A 19,303-nucleotide genomic window follows, 5' to 3' on the forward strand; every position below is an offset into this window, starting at 1 on the left:
ATATAGATTATAGATATATATTATAGATTATAGATAATATTAGGTGGCCTCGATAATGAATCTAATACTTCTTTTTTTTTAAATTCAAATGAAATTAGTACTTCATGATTCATAACTTCTGTAAAGTTTTATAAAATCCCTCGCTATGCGTAGAGTCGGGAGAAGGGCCCCATAAAGTTTGTAGGTTTTATATTTGGTTTGCCAATTCGTAGTGTCATCTTTTCATTTTTTTAAAAACTACTGAAGTTTGCCGCACTTCGTATGCTAAGATCCGACATCATGCCATGATGACATCTACTATAACCTTTCAATTGATAATCACAAATCCCACGCCATTAATTTGAAGAACCTTTTTCTCTTTATTTTCTGTTATCTTAAGTTACTATTTCTCTCAATTCAGCACATGAAGCCTCTCTTGTTATCTCCATTCAGGCCATTCAGTCGCTGACATTGCTCCATTTCATTCGTTAGTCTGTTGAGCTTTGCTGCAATGCACTCATTAGCCTGTTGAGCTTAAATTATCCGTCTCCACTCTCTATTTACTTTAAAAAAATACAAATTTATTTTATTTTGTTATTTAAAAATAAAATAAAATCAACGTGTGTCGTAAAATGAATTAGCCGTGTGAGACCATATAAGATATACTACCTTGTTCCTCATCGGTTGTGTAAGGATTTACACTAGTAATTATTGTTAGTCTTTATAATTTCCAAAACTTGATGTTAAAAATGGAAAAGGTTGAAAACTACTTCTAAACTGTTTGCAGCGGCGCAAAAATATTCTCTTTTTATTTTTTGGCTAAAAAATATCCTTCCATTTATTTTTTAGATCAAAAATATTCCTCTATTTAATTTTTGGCTCAAAATACCCCTCACTTTACCAGAGTACCACCAAGCACATAACGTGAAAAAAATTGTCATATGTCCAGTGCACGTCAGCATTCATTTACGAAAAAGGATCAAAACTAATTCTAAACTATTCAAAATGGAGCAAAAATACCCCTTTATTTATTTTTTTGGGTCAAAAATATCCTTATATTTATTTTTTTTTGACTCACAAATACTCCTACTTTAAAGGAGTGTCAACTAACACACAATGTGGAAAAAAAATTCACATGTCCAGGCCACATCAGCATCTCATTTAATACCCCACCGATCCACTTAACATACCATTAAATACCTGTACCCGATTTGTCTTCAAAAAATTCAACACGACTTCAATTAAACTCTCCCAAAAAAATCGATCCATACTAGAAATTTTGAGGAAAAAGATAGTCCTAAGTTCATGGGTCGAACTCTCTCATATTCTTTGACATGATAAAGACGGGTTGAGTTTCAACCCATATATTAAGGGCTTTTTTTTCCTCTAAGAATTCCTAGTTTGCATAGACTTTTTCGGAAAAGTTCAAGTGAAAAGAAAGGTGGATCTATCTTTACCCTGTACTTATAAAGACGGATTGAATTTTTTGATGATAGGTCGAGTATGGGTATTAAATGGGTTGTTAAGTTGGATGGTTAAGTGGTTCGATTGGGTATTAAATGGTATGTTGACGTGGACTGGCCATGTGACAATTTTTCTTCGTGTGGTGTACATGGTGACACTCCATTAAAGTGAAGAGTATCTATGAGCCAAAAAAACAAACTAATGGGTATTTTTAGCCAAAAAACAAATGGAGGCTATTTTTGCTCCATTTCGAATAGTTTAGGGGTAGTTTAGCCCTTTTTTGTAAATGGAATGCTGACGTGAATTGACCATGTGACAATTTTTTTCATATGGTGTGCTTGGTGGCAATCCATTAAGGTGAGGAGGTACTTTTGAATCAAAAATAAACGGAGTATTTTTTAGCAAAACAAAAAAGGATATTTTTGCTTCATTTTAAATTGTTTAGAAGTAGTTCACTTTTTTTCGTATTAAATAATAGGAAAAATTTCAGAAATAGCAACTCTGTAACTTTAATTATAACTTTTATAGCAACAGTTTCATAATTACAAAAAATAGCAAATTGTATTTATATTTAAGTAAAATGTTGCTATATAAATACATATACAAATATATATGTATTACTCATAAATACATATGCACATCTGAAAAATACATATTCTTCTATTACTATCAAGTGGGTAAAATATTGCTACTTTTGCTATAAGTTGCAATTTTGAAAAAGTGTTGCTATTTATTGTAATTATAGTCTTAAAGGATGTTAGTTTGTATAATTTTTCCTAAATAATTCAGGATTAGTTTTGCTTTTCCGTGTTAAAAAAGATTATTATCCTGCAACCGCTCTGAAACTATGTGGAAAGTTGAATTCAGACTTGTAAGGAAAAACTAGAGCACTGCATTTCTCCAAATGACTAGAACGCATAGATGGGCCTCATTCTCAACTATAAGGCTTACCTCAAGTTCTTGCTGAAATAAATAAACATTTGGAATAGGATCAAACTACATCCAAGTGATACTATAATTATTTACACAACCATTTATATACAACAATGCATTAAACGAATGAGCGATATATAAACAGACGGACAACCAAAGGTCTTAAATGGGGAGGGGCTAAGATTCGCATCAACAAGACTTGTTTAGGCACAACATGAAGGCAGCTTTTAACACCAAAATACAACAAGATGTCAACAACTCAAGCTAAACAAATATATACAAAGAGGAAATAAAGAGCCCAGATTTACATGAAAAAATAAAGAGATAACAGCGGCGAAATTGAGAGTAGATATTCTACCATCAGCAAGTACTTTAATTCTGGATCCAGTAGTTACAAATTCCAGCAGCTCAAATCATGTCGCAACAAGCAGATTAACTTCTTTTGGAGGTTTTTTCCAGTAAAAACACAAGTCCTAACAAAATTAACAAGGACCATTCCAGTTCCTGAGTGATCTTTACGTGATTTCTACAATGAAGAATTCAAGGTAGTCTTTTACAAAGGCATGTGACAAGCCTATTGTTCCAAGTAAACCTTCAATGCATCATTACTGCACAAACTCCATATACACATTGAACAGAACTGTTGTCAAACTTTCAGCAGTTCCTGAGAGTCAAACGTAAACATGTTTCAGTAAAATTTTACTAACCTCAAAAGGTGAAGCATGGAAAACTAGGTGGTGACCAAACGTTGCAAAGGGAGTGGGAAAAATTGGAAAAGAAAGTGAACTATCATCCGACTATCAAATGGATAAGATTAACATGGGACAAGGGAAAGCAGCTGCAGCTGCATTATAATACTCCATTTCCAATAGAAGCCTTTTTTCAGAGGATGACAAACGTTCCTGTTTATTTGGTCAGCAAATAGAAGATTGCTAGAAAACACAAGACTAGAAAGTTTGAAGGGGGAAAAAAAGAAGTAAAAACTCTAGTTTGGGGTGTGCATGCATGAAATATATGATCCAGTTTGCATTAACAGATTGCCTTTGACAGCCACGAGGTGATGCTAGACTCCCATTCCTGTTATTCAGAGGCTGGTCAATGCGCATAAGGAAACCTACAAAAAAGGGTAGCCTGGTTCACTAAAGCTCCCGCTATTTGCAGGGTCCAGGGAAGGGCGCCACCACAACGGTGTATTGTACGGAACCTTACCTTGCATTTCTGCCAGAGGCTTTTTCCAAGGCTTGAAACCTGTGACCTTCTGGTCACAAGACAACAACTTTACCAGTTACTCCAAGGCTCCCGCATAAGGAAACCTACACGGTATCAAAAAGGCCTAGCGACACACAAAGGTGCAGAGGAACATGGTGTGGTTACTCGTGTAGGAAAGGGGAAGGAAATATTTCTTTAGTGCCCAATCAGAACTAACTGTTGCTACTCATTTTTCTGCCTGTTCATAACTTATTAGAAAACAGATCCCAGGGAATTTAGATTCTATCCATATTTTTGTGCATGCACATGACATTTTATATCAAACAATATGAATATTCTTAACTAATATACCTTCTCCTTCTGCTTGAAGACAGTATCAATCTTCTTCATGTATTCATCTGTCACTTTCTGTGTAGATAAAGGAAGAATGCCACAAGTAGAGGACTTCAGATTGCACTATAATGATGATTATTAAGAAGTATAATTTGAGCTATTTTCTACAGCAGGTTTCAGAAATTAGAGAACAAGTTGGTATTAAGAGAAAATCTGAAAATAATTTTATTTCTTATCATCTAGTGGAATCCAAATGAAGTAATTTACAGTTAAAGTTTACAATTTATAAGACCATTGTTTAAACAAATATGGATAATCACTTTCTCTTTTTGAACTCTTATGCCATGAACAACAAACTTTGTTAGGTACCTGTAAATCACTAGATAGGTCCTTCACATTGTCTTCAGAAAGCTTTTTCTCCTGAAAAAAAAAGTTAAAGATTCCTCAATATCTAGCATCCTACAGATATAGACCAAAAATTGCCTAGAGCTCAAACCTTCTCAAGCTTTTCATAAGCTTTTAAGGCATCTCTTCTTATATTCCTTATAGCTACCTGCAAAAGTTTTATAAGAAAGAGATAGTAATACTAATAGTCCAATGGACATGATCGATGGGCAATATAAGCACGATCAACTACTTCATCCCTAACCAACAGAAAGATTCAAAGTAAGAGGACAAGCTATCTGCCTTTGAATAGATTTCAGAAGACAAAAGTTTTTTCCATTTAGAATAGCCGTTTTTTTTTATAACCAAGAAATGCCCGAAGGCAAATGGCAAACGGTACTAAACTTAGTCGTTACTGGGTCTGCCCCCATACCATTCTCCACTTAGTTACCAGGCTTTTGGTTTATAGCATGGTTCGAACTCATGACGTGCGCTTAATCCACACACGCAAATTTGTGCTCTTACCATTAAACCAACACCCTGGGGAGACAATAACAGCAGTATAATCAAAACATTCTTAAAATTGAAACAGTAGTTAAGTTGTTTTGGAATATTATGGACAGAATTTTTCTGAATTTCAACAGATAATTGTGTCACAAATTGGTGGGTTGGGGGGGGGTCCATATGAAAAGTTAGCTCAACATCATATACTGACTGCAATGATAATTCAGTCAATCATGTCAGAAATTAACCACTTTATACAAAGCAAACTAGACATGAAAAAGATGCATAATTCAACAAAAAGAAATGGAAAATTAATAACAAAATATAAAAAAATCTCTTTGTTGGATGATTAAACTACCCCATTGTTCATAACACCAAGTTCTAGTGCTTAATACAATAAGGACTATGGAAAGGGTACCTCTACAAGCACCGAGTAAAGGTATAAATATACCGGTCATGAGCAATAGTAAATCTGAAACCTCAGGTGCTCCAAAGGACAAATAGGAGCTATTTCTAATAGTAGATCCCACTAGATAAAGAATAAATGTTTTGTTTTCGTTTGGAAAGAAGAAATGACATAGAAAAGGAGTTATAACAAGCTTATACAACAGATAATACTTACCTTTCCTTCCTCTGCCTGTTTAGAAACAATTTTGGATAACTCCTGGATAAAACGAAGATAAAGAAGAGCAATAAAAGTGAAAACTCAAATATTCTCAATGTCAGAAATTGAATATACTGAATTATTAGCATATTTACCAACTCATAAACTTTGGGAAATAACTATTAAGTAGACTTAAGTTGGAATTCATCAAAAGCTGCAAGTATATTTTTCATAAAAACATTCAATTGTAAGACATAACTTTTGAAATACTTCATCATAAAAAAGGACAAATGTTCTTAATTAAATAACAGAATGGATGCCTGTCAATTTGGCAGCAAAGGGTTTTGTACCCTCTGCTGTCACATAGCTTGAATCAGAAAAGGTCACGTCTAGTTGAGATATGAAACAATTCGAGCTTGTCAGTCATCTAATTAAGACAAGGTCACTCCAACCTAGTTACTAAACCTAGATGTCCAGTCATGTAGGATGAACTGCATTGTATAGGCAGTGCCCCTAATTTACTCTTAAGCAATTTAGAGAAGTCATTAAGACTAGATGAAGTGAGAAGATACACCACAAGAACTTCACTTTTGAAAACCGATAACGTATAGTCATGAGAAATGACAGCATCAACTTTAAATGAGAGATATGTAAACTAGTGGGGGTGGGGGTGGGAACTGGAAAGGGATCTGTAAATTATGCGCCGAGCTTCAATAATTCACCAAATTAGAGGTGGGGAATGGAGCAAAAATTAGATTTTCGACTGACTTATGAACCGGTCATGAATGCTTGAAGCAAAAATTTCCTCCTTTTTTTCAGTTGTTGCAATAACAACGATGGAACACTGGATGGCAGATGAATTAGGAAGGAACTTGAATGATTAGGAAATTGAGGAATATTGTCAAGAACTCCTTCAACTTGATTATACCCACATTGATCAGAGTAAGGGGATTCACTAGTAAGGATAGCTAGTAAAGATGGAATCTTTTCAGTAAAAGTGTTAAACTCTAAGTTACCAGTTTCAAAAAAAAAAAAAAGTGTTACAGTCTTCAAATGAAGCAAACAGAAACTGCGATACTAGTTGGCCATGGAAAGGGATCTGCAAAGGTAGCTTGTTTTGGTTGGATTGCACCATGGGGAGCTTGCATTACTCAGGATCTTCAGAAAAAGGGTTTTGGGTTTTGCATTAAGTAACAGATGTTACTTATGTGAAGAAGAGTTGGAGATTGTGAATCGACTTCTTATGCATTGATGAATAGCTAGACAATGTTGGGGATTCATTTTCAGTATTTGTGGGATCTCTTGGGTCATGCCTTAAAAGTGTAAAGGAGTTACTGGGGAGTTGGCAGCACCAGAGAACGCATAAAGCATTGGAGCAAATCTGGAGAACTATACTTTTGTGCATATTCTGGACTATTTGACTTGAAAGAAATAACGCTTGTTTTGATGGGCAAAAGGACCATAATTCTAGAAGTTAAAAAAAGTGTTTACATAATTTGTTTTGTTGGTGTGGAAGTAGTTTCACTGATAATATAGATCAATATATAAACTTTCTGCAGTTGCTAGGGAGATGTTTGACTGTATGGATATTCCCAGCAGTCTTTTGTAACTTTTGGTTTTAGTAACTCTATTAACTTGGTCAATAAACCTTTACCTCATCCCCCCCGCACCCACCCACCCACCCCCAAAAAGAAAAAAATCTGATTCCAGTATCAATTCAAACATAAAAGTAAATTGTCCTTCAAATTAAATGGGCTTACGTATGCCAGTAATATCTGAACTTAAGATTATTGGTTACTATAAAACACATGAAAAGAGGTGTGACTTATTATTTTCTATTTTTATCCAATAGTTTAGGTATCCCTCTTTACTTCTGTATTTTCTCTTTCAAACTGCTTCAACATGCGTTACTTGAGCACAGAGAGTCTTTCGGGAAAAGCCTCTCGATATCCACAAGGTAGGGGTAACGACTGTGTATTCTCTACCCTCCCCAGACCCCTATGGGATTACACTGGGTATGTTGTTGGAGCGAGCGTCAAAGCCAGGTTTTCCCCATAAACTCCCATAGAGTAACATGATAAAATTGTGAATTTGTTAAAGAGATTGTAAATGGTATCATACAATTTGTTTCCTATGCATCAGCCAATCAATACATTAACGTAATTAGAAGCTCATAAGATATAACCCCATAAAATATCTAAAATTCTAGCATGAAGAAGGTTACTTCAGAAGAGTACATTGGTATAAAAGCTAGAACTCATGGTGACAGGGAAGCTACGCTAAGGAAAAAGCTGTTTATATTAACCTTGTGTTCCTCTATAAAGGGGGTGATCTAGTGCAGAAAGTTAAGGAGCAAAAAAGATAGCATTTAGCTCAATATCCTTCACAACCTACATAGTGTACCATGTAGGGACAATATAGTAAAACTTTGGGAAGGTTAAACTCCTACCTCACCACCTAAAATTTTCATGATATCGTATCAGTTCTAATTCTTTAAAAGAGGAAAACAAACTTACTGAATATTAATGACAAAGATGCAAGATATTAACACAAAGAAGATGTAACTGAAAAGCAAGTATCTTGCCTGTAGTTCTAGACAACAGCAATGAGAACATCGGTGATCTGAACTTTCAGGAACAATAGCCAAATATTTTCCAAGATACAGGACAAAGAAGATGAGAAAGCAGGGCTTTTCCGAAAGCCATGTAAATAAATCAGAGATATTATCAATCCAACGCATATCATGAGTGGCTAAATGACCACAGTGAGATGGACAAACATTCATACTGGCTTATCAAAAATGAAATAAAGAATAAATAAAGAATAACATTAAAGCTTAAAGCTGGCATTTAGAAGAAACAAAGTTGACTGAGCACTGGAACACTTAATACCTTCCTCCTGTCTGATGTCAACTGGGGGACAGCCAATCTTATTACTTCTCCATCATTATTTGGCGTCATACCAACATCAGAGTTAACAATAGCCTTCTCTATAGACTTTAAACTGAAAATTAAGTCAAAAACTAATGCTTAGTGCGGTGCAGTGCAAACATATGCAAGGTCGCTACAAAATGGTTCTAAGAGATATCTCACGAGGATAATTGTAACAGGCTAAGGCCTAAAATTGAAAACAAATTCTGTGATTTGTTATCATGCAAATTATACAAGTAAAGCAGTATACAAGGGCCAACGAGTCTGATGAGTAAACGTCCTATTGTTCCGATGCATCTAAATCCAGAACTCATCCTTTAGCCCACCCTATTTCAAATGCATTTAAGAATTTACAAGTAGTATTGATATCAAGAAAGAGTGAGGTAATTATCAGACATCAACAGTATCATCCCAACTTGATTTTCTTTTCTTTTTCTTTCTTTTTTAAAATGCTTTAGAAGTTCAACCTGGATTTGTCATAGGGCTGCACCAAGATAGAACTTGCATCCGGAGTGCTAATTTGCGCTATGCTTTTCAGGCTGACTGGAGTGCCATAATAATCCACCTTGTATGAGCAATACAATATGAAAAAAGAAAAGCTTGACTTAGATATCTTGAATATATATAAATGAAACAAAGACATTATATTTTACCACCATATCTCAGACACTACATCTCTACACCCGGATAACTACTATGAATAATGCATGAGAAATACTAAGGAAATGCTAGGGGCTTACAGTGAAAGTAATGAGAAAGACGCATATGATTTCAGGGAAAAACACATAAAAACTCCGAAGAGATAATGCACCAGCGCATCAGGGACTTGGTACAATTGACAAGAGGAAAAAGATGAACTTTTACTTTGGACAGATCTGAAGAGAATTAGAGAGGAAACATGTTAACGTGGTACCTACGAGTAACAAGACTCTCAACTCACTAATAAATTATAAATTTGTTGATAGGGTTTTAATGGTTTTGCAAACAACCAAGTATGTTCTACTGTATCAGATATGATGGTTATCAAAAATTTGTCATGTTAAGCATGAGTAAAGAAGCACAATGACATATGAAAGTGGGATAGGGGGATTCTACAGAATGTCTTACCTCAATTTTATCCAGCATTGCTGGGCTAGCTCTTCCCGTCCTTATTGAGTTGAAATTTGACCTTACAGTTTCAACTGTCTTTTCCATCCTTTCTTTCTAAAGTGAAATAAAAGCTCTGTAAACAAGAGTTGCCATAGCTTTTGATAATGAAAATAAAAATCACTATACTTACCACATCTTTCTCAATCAAAGATTTTTCAGCTTCTATTTCTTCAATGGTTGCACACCTCACAATTCCTCTTCTGAAAAATTAACCCCAAGTTACAATAAAAAAATTTAAAAAATCAACCCACGTTATGCATATGGAGATCAACAAATGAAAATCAATGCATGTACCACCAAGACAAGCAACATCTACTACTGCTACACCTAAATACCAAACTATTTGGAAAATCTTAGCAGCTCACTTGGTTGGCTACCTGCAGTGGTGTAGCTAGAATTTTCACTAGGGGAATCACAATATAAAGAAATAAACATACGAATAAGCTAAAGGAGATTCAGCATTTACTACATATCAATAAAAGATAAACTTTAACCACTGGCTACCTGAACTTTCATCCTATTGGTGAAGGTTCGAATCCCCACCTTGTAATCCTCCTCACCATTTTTCCCTTTCCCCGCTCCCAATTTAGAAAAAAAAAAACTATTTGGGATAGACTATAAAACTATTCAATATCCATTTGAGTCAATCTAGACATTTAATTCCTACACTAATAATACAAATTAAGAGTGTTTAGGGGTCGTTTGGTATAGAACATGGAATAAGTAGGAATATCTCATGGGACTATATTGTCAGACCTTCCATATGCGATAGTAATCCCACCATTTTAAGACAAATGGTGGAATAAAACAATCTCAGGATTAGTTAATACTTTACACCAAACATGGAATAAAGTAAATCCCAAATCTTATCTCGCGATAATTATACTCATCCCTAATACCAAATGAGCTCTTAGTGGGTACTTGACATTTTCTACTGACATACAAAAAGAATGAGCATCAGCAACAAGAGTATAGAATTGGGCTTGCCTCTTTCCCCAAGCGTGTTTAACAGGAGGCTGCAATCTACTAGCTCCAACCCGTAAGCTCACGTAATTCGCAGAGGCAGACAAAGATACCACATTACCAGAAGTACGAAACTTACCTGCAAGATGTTTGATGAAATGCCACAGAACAAGAGACAACCAATTACCACATAGGAAGAAGAAGAAAAAGAAAGAGATAGAGAAACCTAGAAAGCAAAAGAAAGGCTTGTGGGTGAGTTGCCGTTGGTATGCTGGAGTTGCAGGCGACAAAGCTATCGTCATTGTTCAAGGGCACACAGTTCAAGCTATCGTCTTTTCCTTTTTTATTTTGACTTAACCTGACCTTTTGGATAAGAACTTTCCATTTACTATAGTTTCTTATTCTTCTCTTCTTGATTTTTTTATTTTTTCCTAAGTTTTTGGTTGGGGCCTCGGGTTAGAAAAATCAATGAAAGGAAAATTATTCTATACATAAATTATTCTATACATACTTATTAGATTACTAGTTTAACTACATGTGTGTAATTTTTCATTAAATGAAAATTTTTAATAAAATATAAAAATTTGAATCACTTTTCAAGATTATTCACACTTAAATATAATAATATAGATATAACATATATCTATATCTATGATCTATATCTATAATATATTAAAAGTGTAAACGTCTTAAAAAGTCATTTGAACTTTTTACCCTTTATTAAAAGAGTCCGCTTCAGACAAAATGAACTTTTACCCTTTTCTACAATTAAATTATTCAAAATAAATATACTAAAATTTTTCTTCAATTAAATTCTTTTCAAATTTGTGTCCTACTTGAATTATTTCACCAAAATAAACATCCGTTATTTTTTTTGTCCTACTTGATTTCTTTCAAAAATTAAATACCCACTTTTTTTCTCTACTTGATTTCACCAAAAAACACCTGATTTTTTTCATTCGAATTTGTGTTCTATTTGATCTTTTTCAAATTTATGTTCACCCGCTTTTTCTCCCTACTTGATTTCACCAAAAAGACATCAAATTTTTTTCATTCAAATTTGTGTTCTATTTGGTCTTTTTCAAATTTAGGCTCCATTCAAATTTGTGTTCTATTTGGTCTTTCTCAATTTGTGTCCTATTTGATTTGTTTTGCCTATTTGATCTCCTGTTTGGTTTGTACATTATGTCCTTTTATATAAACGCTTGAACTTTTTCCATTGTTTATCGTTATAAACTGTTACGGTTTTTCATTGTTCATATTTGGTTTGTCATTATTCATCGTTCTTTGTCTCAACACAGTTTCAATAATTTTATTGTCAGGTTTTTGTCGTTATATTATCTCTCCTTTTTACATTGTTAATTTAAACAAAATATATCACTTGCTATGCTAACTTAAATTACTTAGTTTAATTTAGCTTAACGTATACATTAGTCTACTTAGATTGAGATGTAGATTAGACTACTTCGTTTTTCGCCGATTCGTTATTACCTTACTATCTCCTATTAATTGAATATATTCTAATTTCTATTGTTCATAACTAACCTTTTTTATCTACCCACCTACCAACAAGATTTACATATTCAGGTATAATTTTTCGCATCTCACAAATTTACCTCTATTATGAAATTATGAAATTATACATTCTTATCATTCTAACTTTTTTTTCTTAAAGCTTATTACAATGGATCCTATCACAGAAGTTGTGGGTATCAACATCTTGCGTTAATATTTAATTTGTGCATTTCATTCTTTTATAGAAATACACTTATAAGTTTAATTTTTTGTCAATTTGATTTATAGTATCTTGAAAATATGAGAATATGTAAATATTGTTCGAAAATATAAGTTTTCTCGAGTTGAGAAGTTTTGGCAAGAGTTTCATCCATGGTGCCTCATCCAGAGGCAAGAGCCCAATATATGAGTTTGGTAATTACAAACTTGACAAGAAATGGGCAATTGCAAACTTTGAAAATTCTAAGGTATAGCTGTAAAATCAGTGATTTTACTTTTTTCATCGAATGCTGCCTCAAAAATTTTGCCAAGTTCAATTGAAATTGGAGATATAGATAGAGTACTAGGACCAAAGTATTGGCCAAAGTCACATATACAAGTTTATAGCATGAAGTGAAGAAAATAAATATATTTTATTTGTTTATGCTATATATCGACTTCACTTGCATGGGAAGAATGGAGGTATGTCAATCGACACTCTATTCTTTTGGCATAAGAATATGCAATAATTTCTATGTTTTGTTTGTTGGATTCAACTCTGCACTAAAGCTGAAGAAGAAAAGGGATTAAGGCAAGGGGGTTTCTCTCCGGGATGAATGACAAGTACCAATGGTAAGCCGCTACAACAGTTGGCTCTACTATTTTAAGCAATGAAAAAAGAGGTAGTTGAACTTTATGCTTTTGTATTTTATACCATCTTCTTCCCATATTTAGGATCTATGTTCAACTTGTATCAATAGCTACCGAGGAAGGGGAGATGAGACGTAATGGAAAATAAATTTGCCCTGAAATATCTCTATACCATTGAAACTCATATGGAATGTAATGTTGCTCTTTCACAATAAAAGAGAAAATGGTTGGTACTGCTACACACGCGTCTCTTCTAATAATGCATCCCTCCTCTCTTAGATTAATACAAGTAAGGATTATACTTTTTTTCTCCTATTGTTGTTTCTCCTAGTTAGATGATAAATAATTATTTTACTTTCTGTTCCGAGACCTATATATCGGCAACATTGGCTCCATGAATGTTGTGGAGAGAGTACCCAATTGAATAGCTATCTTCTTCATAAAATCAACAAACCTGGCATTTTTAGCTTCGTCTTTTGCCCTTTTAAGGTCTGATATAAGAATGTGTAAAATTAGAATGTTATATATTTGTTTGATTCTATTAGGTGGTTTCTCTATTCGTCCGACAGTAAATAACAAGTATACCCTTTTTATATGACTATGTTAATAATTAAATCTATAGATTCAAATATGCACATCCATAAGTTATATCTTTTTGGTCTAAATCTTTTGATATCCATTGCGGGATATATTTAGACGAGGGTCATGTGCTTCTTGATGTTTGTTTATAAGTTTGTGCTTTTGGAGCCTATATTTGATGAATTTCTTTGTTATATTCTATTCACAATCGCACGGAAGGATATCCTATCTATGCCAATTTTTTTTGCACTAGGGTGCAAATTGTTTGTCACTTTGACTTTTGTTTTCATATGCTACTAACTATACAAGATTCTTTAATTATTTTTAAGTTAAATATTATAGTTGGTTTGGATGAATAAGGTCGTCAACAGTGGAGCGAAAGTAACAGAAATGGTTAGTTTAGTGGCCCTATAAGGATCAGAAATGAGATAAAACTAGCTACTTCAATTTTCAGTGTTCTTTTTGAATAAGGTTGTTCCTACACCTTCTTTCACTTTTGTCTTTATTAGACAGAGAAAAGATTTTTATATCTCTGTACTATCATGTCAAAGTTTGTGCTTTTGCTGGATTATATTGTCATTATGTGCTTGTTTGTCATCTTGAAAATTGAGTACTAATTTGGTTGGAACAAAAAGCAACTCTAGATTCAAGAGTTGTCAACCTTTTAAACTGGAATTTGTAGCTTTTCTTTTTATCACCCTCGGTCAATAAAAGACAGTCGCATGATTGTTGACGCAATACAAACCTGTGAGCATAACTGGTGACGATGCAAATATTTGATTATATTAGGGAATTTTTTGAAAAACTTAAAGATCACAAACAAAGAACCTTTGAAAGGTTTTTTTCTCAACCTATGTGTTGTTCATTTAGCTTGTATATGCATGTTGTTAATATTAAAAACTTACCGTGGTGTTACGCATGGGTAGGCTTTATGGGATGCTTCAAGAAAAAAGAACAAAATATATATAAAATTATATTAAAATACTAATTAGTGTCCTTTTTAATTTATGAATCCTGATTATAAAAAGCCTTCTAATTTCGAGTTCTTTTTCATAAAAGGTCATATAGTATCACCGATTATTAGAGTCATCATTGACAGAGTTGAAAAGCTAGGAGGTATTATCTTTTTTTCATTATCAATTGTTCGAGGGTATAATTTGATTTTGGTGAACATTCTTAGTTGATAACTGTAGAAGATATTAGAATTTATTCTAGCTTTTAATTTACTTTTGTATTTTGTTAAAGAGTCATGTTTACCTGCTCAAGCTTAGATGATTTAAGTCATTTTTCTAATTTTTCTTAAAGTTCCTGAAATTTTGAGATGTGATGCATTCTACAATGACTTGGTGTTGAAAGATGATATAAAATAGTACATATTCTACTTTAATTCTCCTTTGTATCATTAGTGTGACATTTATTTGTTACATCAACAAGATTTATTCAACTCTCATGAGGGGCCATGTAAATCATGATATCCGTCCCTATTAGTATATCTTTTGTAGCATTTCTGTCGTAACATCTTGTGCCTAAATCGGTGCAACTAAATGATAAATTTAGGGGCATGAGGCATGGATTTGCTACTGATTAATCTTTGCTATTAAAAAATGCAGTTTTTCAGCACCAGGTATATACCTTAAAGGTATATGGAGGAAAGAGAAAGATAATACAAGTCGCTGAAGAGAATGAAAGACAAGAGGAGTTCGATATATTTTGGGGCTAGAAGCGGGCCTAATATTGGAATTAGGAAAAAATATAAGGTATAAAGGGTAAATTTTGCTATTACGGTTTTGTTGATATTCACCAGATGAAGCATTGTGCTGCTTTTGTGTGTTTCTTGAAGACTTTGTTTTCACTGGATTAGATGTTAATTTATTCATTCTACTCTATTGTTTAGTTTGTTGTACTTTGATAAAAGTAGCGAAAGTTGAAAAAGAAAGCAATATCCCAAATTGGTATATCTAACATGCAAACATGAAAGAAGTTCAAAATTAGCAACATCGAGCACACATGAGACAGACAATATGTGCAGCTGTATATTAATTATCCATCACCACCAAAGAACTCATTTTGAAATGTAATACCCCAAAAAAATTTTCGTTGAAATTTTGTGCGTAAACGTGTTGGGTTCTATCTTCTAGAATAAATTATAAATTTTTCGTGCAGAATGTCTTAGATTATGACCCACCATTGCGTAGATTATCAAATAATCTTTCCAACGATATATGGATCATCCAAAACGGACACTCGAGCGACGAGTTATGAACATTCCGATCGACCGTGAATAGTAGTGAACAGTAAAACGTGCAAGAAAAAGTACTGAGGCCTGGTGTATTTTTTCTCCAAGTTTAAACAATCATAACTCCTTGTACATAATGATCTAGGTGATCTACTATATATCAACGGAAAGCTCTGTGAGTCCTCTTTCCAATGAAATTGGTTTCATCCAATTTGTCTATCGGAACAAAAAGTTATGGTCGATCTACTTTAGCCTATCAAAAGTGAATTTTTGGGTCAACTTCAAACGATCATAACTCCTCATACACAATGATCTGGGTAAGATACTATATATCAACGGAAAGATATGAGAGTCCTCTTTCTAATGAAATTAGTTTCATCTAATTTGGATATCGGAGTAAAACATTATGGTTGATCTACTTCAGACTATCAAAACAGTTCATCAAAGGACAGATTCGAGAATTATTTGATTTTTAGGGGTGTTTTGGTCATTCCCCCTCACCCAAAATCCGTCCAAACCCTATATTAAAGCCTATTAGAAGCATTATATGTTATATTTCATCAAATTCCCTCAAAAAGAAAACCCTAAGCTCCTACATCCAACTTCAAGAACCTCCAAAGTTCACCATTAATTCTTCAAATTTATTCAAGATTCCAAGTTCCTAGTTCAAGAACTCCAAGAACCATCATTCAAAGGCACGATTAACATCTCAAAAATGAGTATCGATCTAAAGTTCATCATTTAAGGTATGTGGGGTTTTTCAACAAGAACTCTCTTTCGTTCTTGTGCCCAAAAGTAATTTTCTTTACAAAATCATGATTTTTATTTGATTTTTATGAATTTGAAGCATGAACCCATATCTTATGATGATTATTATGAAATCTTGATGTTTATGATTTTGAAAGATGAATTTACATGTATGGAGATATAAAGCATGAATCTTGAACGATATTTATCATGATTTTGATATTTGGGTCGTGAATCCCCATTGAAAATTGTATTTTTTTGAGAAAGTGTGTGTTATAAGTACGTTGATGTTGAATATTTGAGATATTTTGAGTGATTTGACCTTTTGGTCTTAATGGAGTTGTTTTAAACTCAAGTGTGAAAGAAATCCACAACGTGGTTGATTTTGATAGATGGGAAGCATGATGGCTCCCGATGTATATTTATATATTGCTGAAATTATCTTGTTGTGGATTGTCTTTAAAATGATCTGAGCTAAGTCCGGGAGAAATCTTTAGCACCGAGTGGGAGGTATAAAATGACCTTACTTTCCTAGAACTACGTGCCCCCGTAGGAGTGAGCCTGAGGCTGATTTATATAGTGATCACTAGTTTGTGTGGATTTGATATCGATAGTCCTACTCCGATGGCAAGGATAGGACGGCTCTCCCCAACTTGGGTTGTACGTTGGACTCCATGTAGCTCACATAGTTTATGTCGGTTATAGGATCTCCCAGTGTGTGTGTGTTTCCTTGTGTCTATGGTGAATGGTGAAGTGATTTGAAAGTGGAATTGTGAAAGTTATTCTTTCGAAAGATTTAAATGATATTTACATTATGAGAATTGATATTCTTGATGAACTGAAAGTGATTGACAAATTATATGATGACTCACATGTGTTATTGTACTTATTTCATCCTCTCATAATTATGATGATTTTCTTCGGGCTATGTGAGTCTTTCATACATCCTGCATATTTCTTATAAATATTTATGATGATGATGTTTATACAACTGTATACACCCCCATATACTCGGTTCCTTTCCATGGTACTGACCCATATCTTTGGATGTGGGTTGTATTTTCTCGGAATGTAGGTTCAGGTGCTCAGTTCCAGGTTCGACAGTGATTCTTCGGGTACGCTGTTCTACATCCTCTGTTGTGGTGAGTCCTCATGTTCCGAGGACGTAGTGTCTGATGTTGGTTTCATAAAATTATTTACATTTGATAACTGAGTATGAGTCAGTTGGGGCATGTCTCAATGGCTCGCTGATTTTATTGATTCTCTAAGAGGCTTGTCAGACTAGTATAGATGTTGGGAGTTGACTAATAAGTCGTATTTTATTATCTTCTGAAATTATTTTATTCTTGGATGATGATTACTCTGTTGATATTTGAGGGTTATTTATGGAAACCCCATTGATTTGTGTTGAACTGAATGAAAATGGCTCAAAGGGTTAGCTGGGCTACTCGTAGCCTCAAGCACCGTGTGACGCTCCGGGACACGTTTTCCGGGGCGTTACATGAAAAAAACTCTAATCTAAAACTTCCCCACTAAATTACACATCTCTTGCTCTAAAAGGATACTTTAAACGAAGGTACTCGCTAAAAGTATACTTTAATTGAAGGTAAAAGAAGTGATAAATAAAATAAGAGAAAGTAATAAATAAATGTAATGATCCCTCAATTGCTGATGAAGCTTACTAGAGAAAGAGAGATGATGAAGACATCAACAATATTATCCAAGCTAACATGTAATGCAAAGATGAACACATAAATCGAAGCTTCATTGAAGAAAGTGCTAATTATTGGTTGAATGAAATGTTATCGGAGCTCATTGGCGACAGAGAAAGTTGTTCTTCGCTTCACTTTGAAAAAAGTAAGAAAACTTTTGTCTTCTTGGCTCTCACTTCATCGCCGGTGAGCTCCTATAATATTTCGAAATTATTTTGTGTATCTTTTGATTATCATTCCATTTCGCCTTACTTTATGTGGCACAATAGAAAATATCAAAATTATAACAAAGCCACGAAAATTTATATAGTATTTTTATTTGACTGTTTTGAATTCATACAAAATTTAAAAAGGGTAAAGAAAATATTTAAATTTGTGGTTTTAATTTAGAAATACGTAGAATGTCTAAAATATTTTTAAACTAATAAACATAACCTCAATAGCACTAATTTGGTAGTTGGTTAAAGCTATAAGAATAACTCTACTCTTATTCAGAGTTAAACGGTCCCTAACATCATCTAAAATGCCCCCAAATTCGATAAAAATATAGAATTCTGAGAATAAAAATAATTCTCCATAAAAAATAAAATGCTTTTAGCATTAAAAAATAAGTACAATGACTAAATTCTATTTATAGTGTCTAAACTCCGATCGCCATTAATTCGGACTATCTCCAATAGTATACATTAAACAAGGAATAAATTTTTGACTACATCTAATTTTGCTCCTTAATTATTAATGTGATGGTGATTTATCACATTAAACTTTACTTAACCAAAGTATTTTATATTCAAATTTCAGGTGATATTTTCAAAAAATTTATACTTAATAATATAACATATGCACAAAAAATTATTTTTTGAAAAATTATTTTTTGTACACATTTAATCTTAATTAACGATTGATACACGTGCAACACTCGTACACTAAACTATTTTTATTATAAGCACATATATATTTTACCACCAAATGTTTCAAGTGGTTAATGGATCATTACTTTTACATTTGTCATACAGTACCTTTTTTCCTTACTGCTAGACTCTAGAGGCTAAGAGAGACGCATAATTTTGAACCATATTTACAATACAATTTATTTTAATTTTTTTTCTATATTTAAAATCTTTTTTTATTTTTAAAATTAAATCTTTAGAAAATCTTTGATTACTTACTTAAAACTTTTAAAATTTTTGTACTTCTTATATTTTTCTTATTC

The 19,303-nt window shown here is 33.3% G+C and overlaps 1 protein-coding gene and 1 long non-coding RNA gene across 4 annotated transcripts; one reads left to right on the forward strand and one right to left on the reverse strand.

Annotated features, from left to right (window-relative positions):
* Positions 1–2,534: 2,534 nt before the first annotated feature.
* On the reverse strand, positions 2,535–10,929 carry LOC107842710 (ribosome-recycling factor, chloroplastic). 2 transcript variants are annotated; one of them, XM_016686667.2, is made up of 11 exons: positions 10,679–10,929; positions 10,477–10,591; positions 9,620–9,689; positions 9,448–9,543; positions 8,808–8,905; positions 8,302–8,413; positions 5,429–5,470; positions 4,415–4,471; positions 4,288–4,338; positions 3,937–3,993; positions 2,535–3,040 (listed from the first exon to the last, which is right to left on the reverse strand). In XM_016686667.2, the coding sequence occupies exons 1-11, from the start codon at positions 10,752–10,754 to the stop codon at positions 3,023–3,025; spliced, it is 792 nt and encodes a 263-aa protein (XP_016542153.1). In that variant the 5' UTR covers positions 10,755–10,929; the 3' UTR covers positions 2,535–3,022. The 2 variants fall into 2 exon arrangements, with proteins under 2 accessions (XP_016542153.1, XP_016542152.1); XM_016686666.2 differs by lacking the exon at positions 2,535–3,040 and adding an exon at positions 3,124–3,278 and having other exon boundaries at positions 10,679–10,858.
* A 2,004-nt stretch (positions 10,930–12,933) lies between these two features.
* Positions 12,934–15,352, forward strand: LOC107842709. Of its 2 annotated transcripts, none has more exons than XR_001666028.2 (2): positions 12,934–13,105; positions 15,006–15,352. It is a non-coding gene; the product is annotated as an uncharacterized LOC107842709 (long non-coding RNA). The 2 variants fall into 2 exon arrangements; XR_007044900.1 differs by lacking the exon at positions 12,934–13,105 and adding an exon at positions 13,119–13,305.
* Positions 15,353–19,303: the final 3,951 nt, after the last annotated feature.

The sequence above is a fragment of the Capsicum annuum genome, chromosome 9 (genome assembly GCF_002878395.1).
Source record: "Capsicum annuum cultivar UCD-10X-F1 chromosome 9, UCD10Xv1.1, whole genome shotgun sequence".
NCBI classification, from domain to species: domain Eukaryota; kingdom Viridiplantae; phylum Streptophyta; class Magnoliopsida; order Solanales; family Solanaceae; genus Capsicum; species Capsicum annuum.

Coding starts and splice junctions, on each gene's coding strand:
- LOC107842710 (XM_016686666.2), bottom strand. CDS start 10,754: ATGACGATAGCTTTGTCGCCTGCAACTCCAGCATACCAACGGCAACTC. Junction 8,414..8,807: donor CAGCCCTATGACAAATCCAG/GTTGAACTTCTA, acceptor CTTAATTTTCAG/TTTAAAGTCTATAGAGAAGG. Junction 3,994..4,287: donor ACCTATCTAGTGATTTACAG/GTACCTAACAAA, acceptor TTATCTACACAG/AAAGTGACAGATGAATACAT.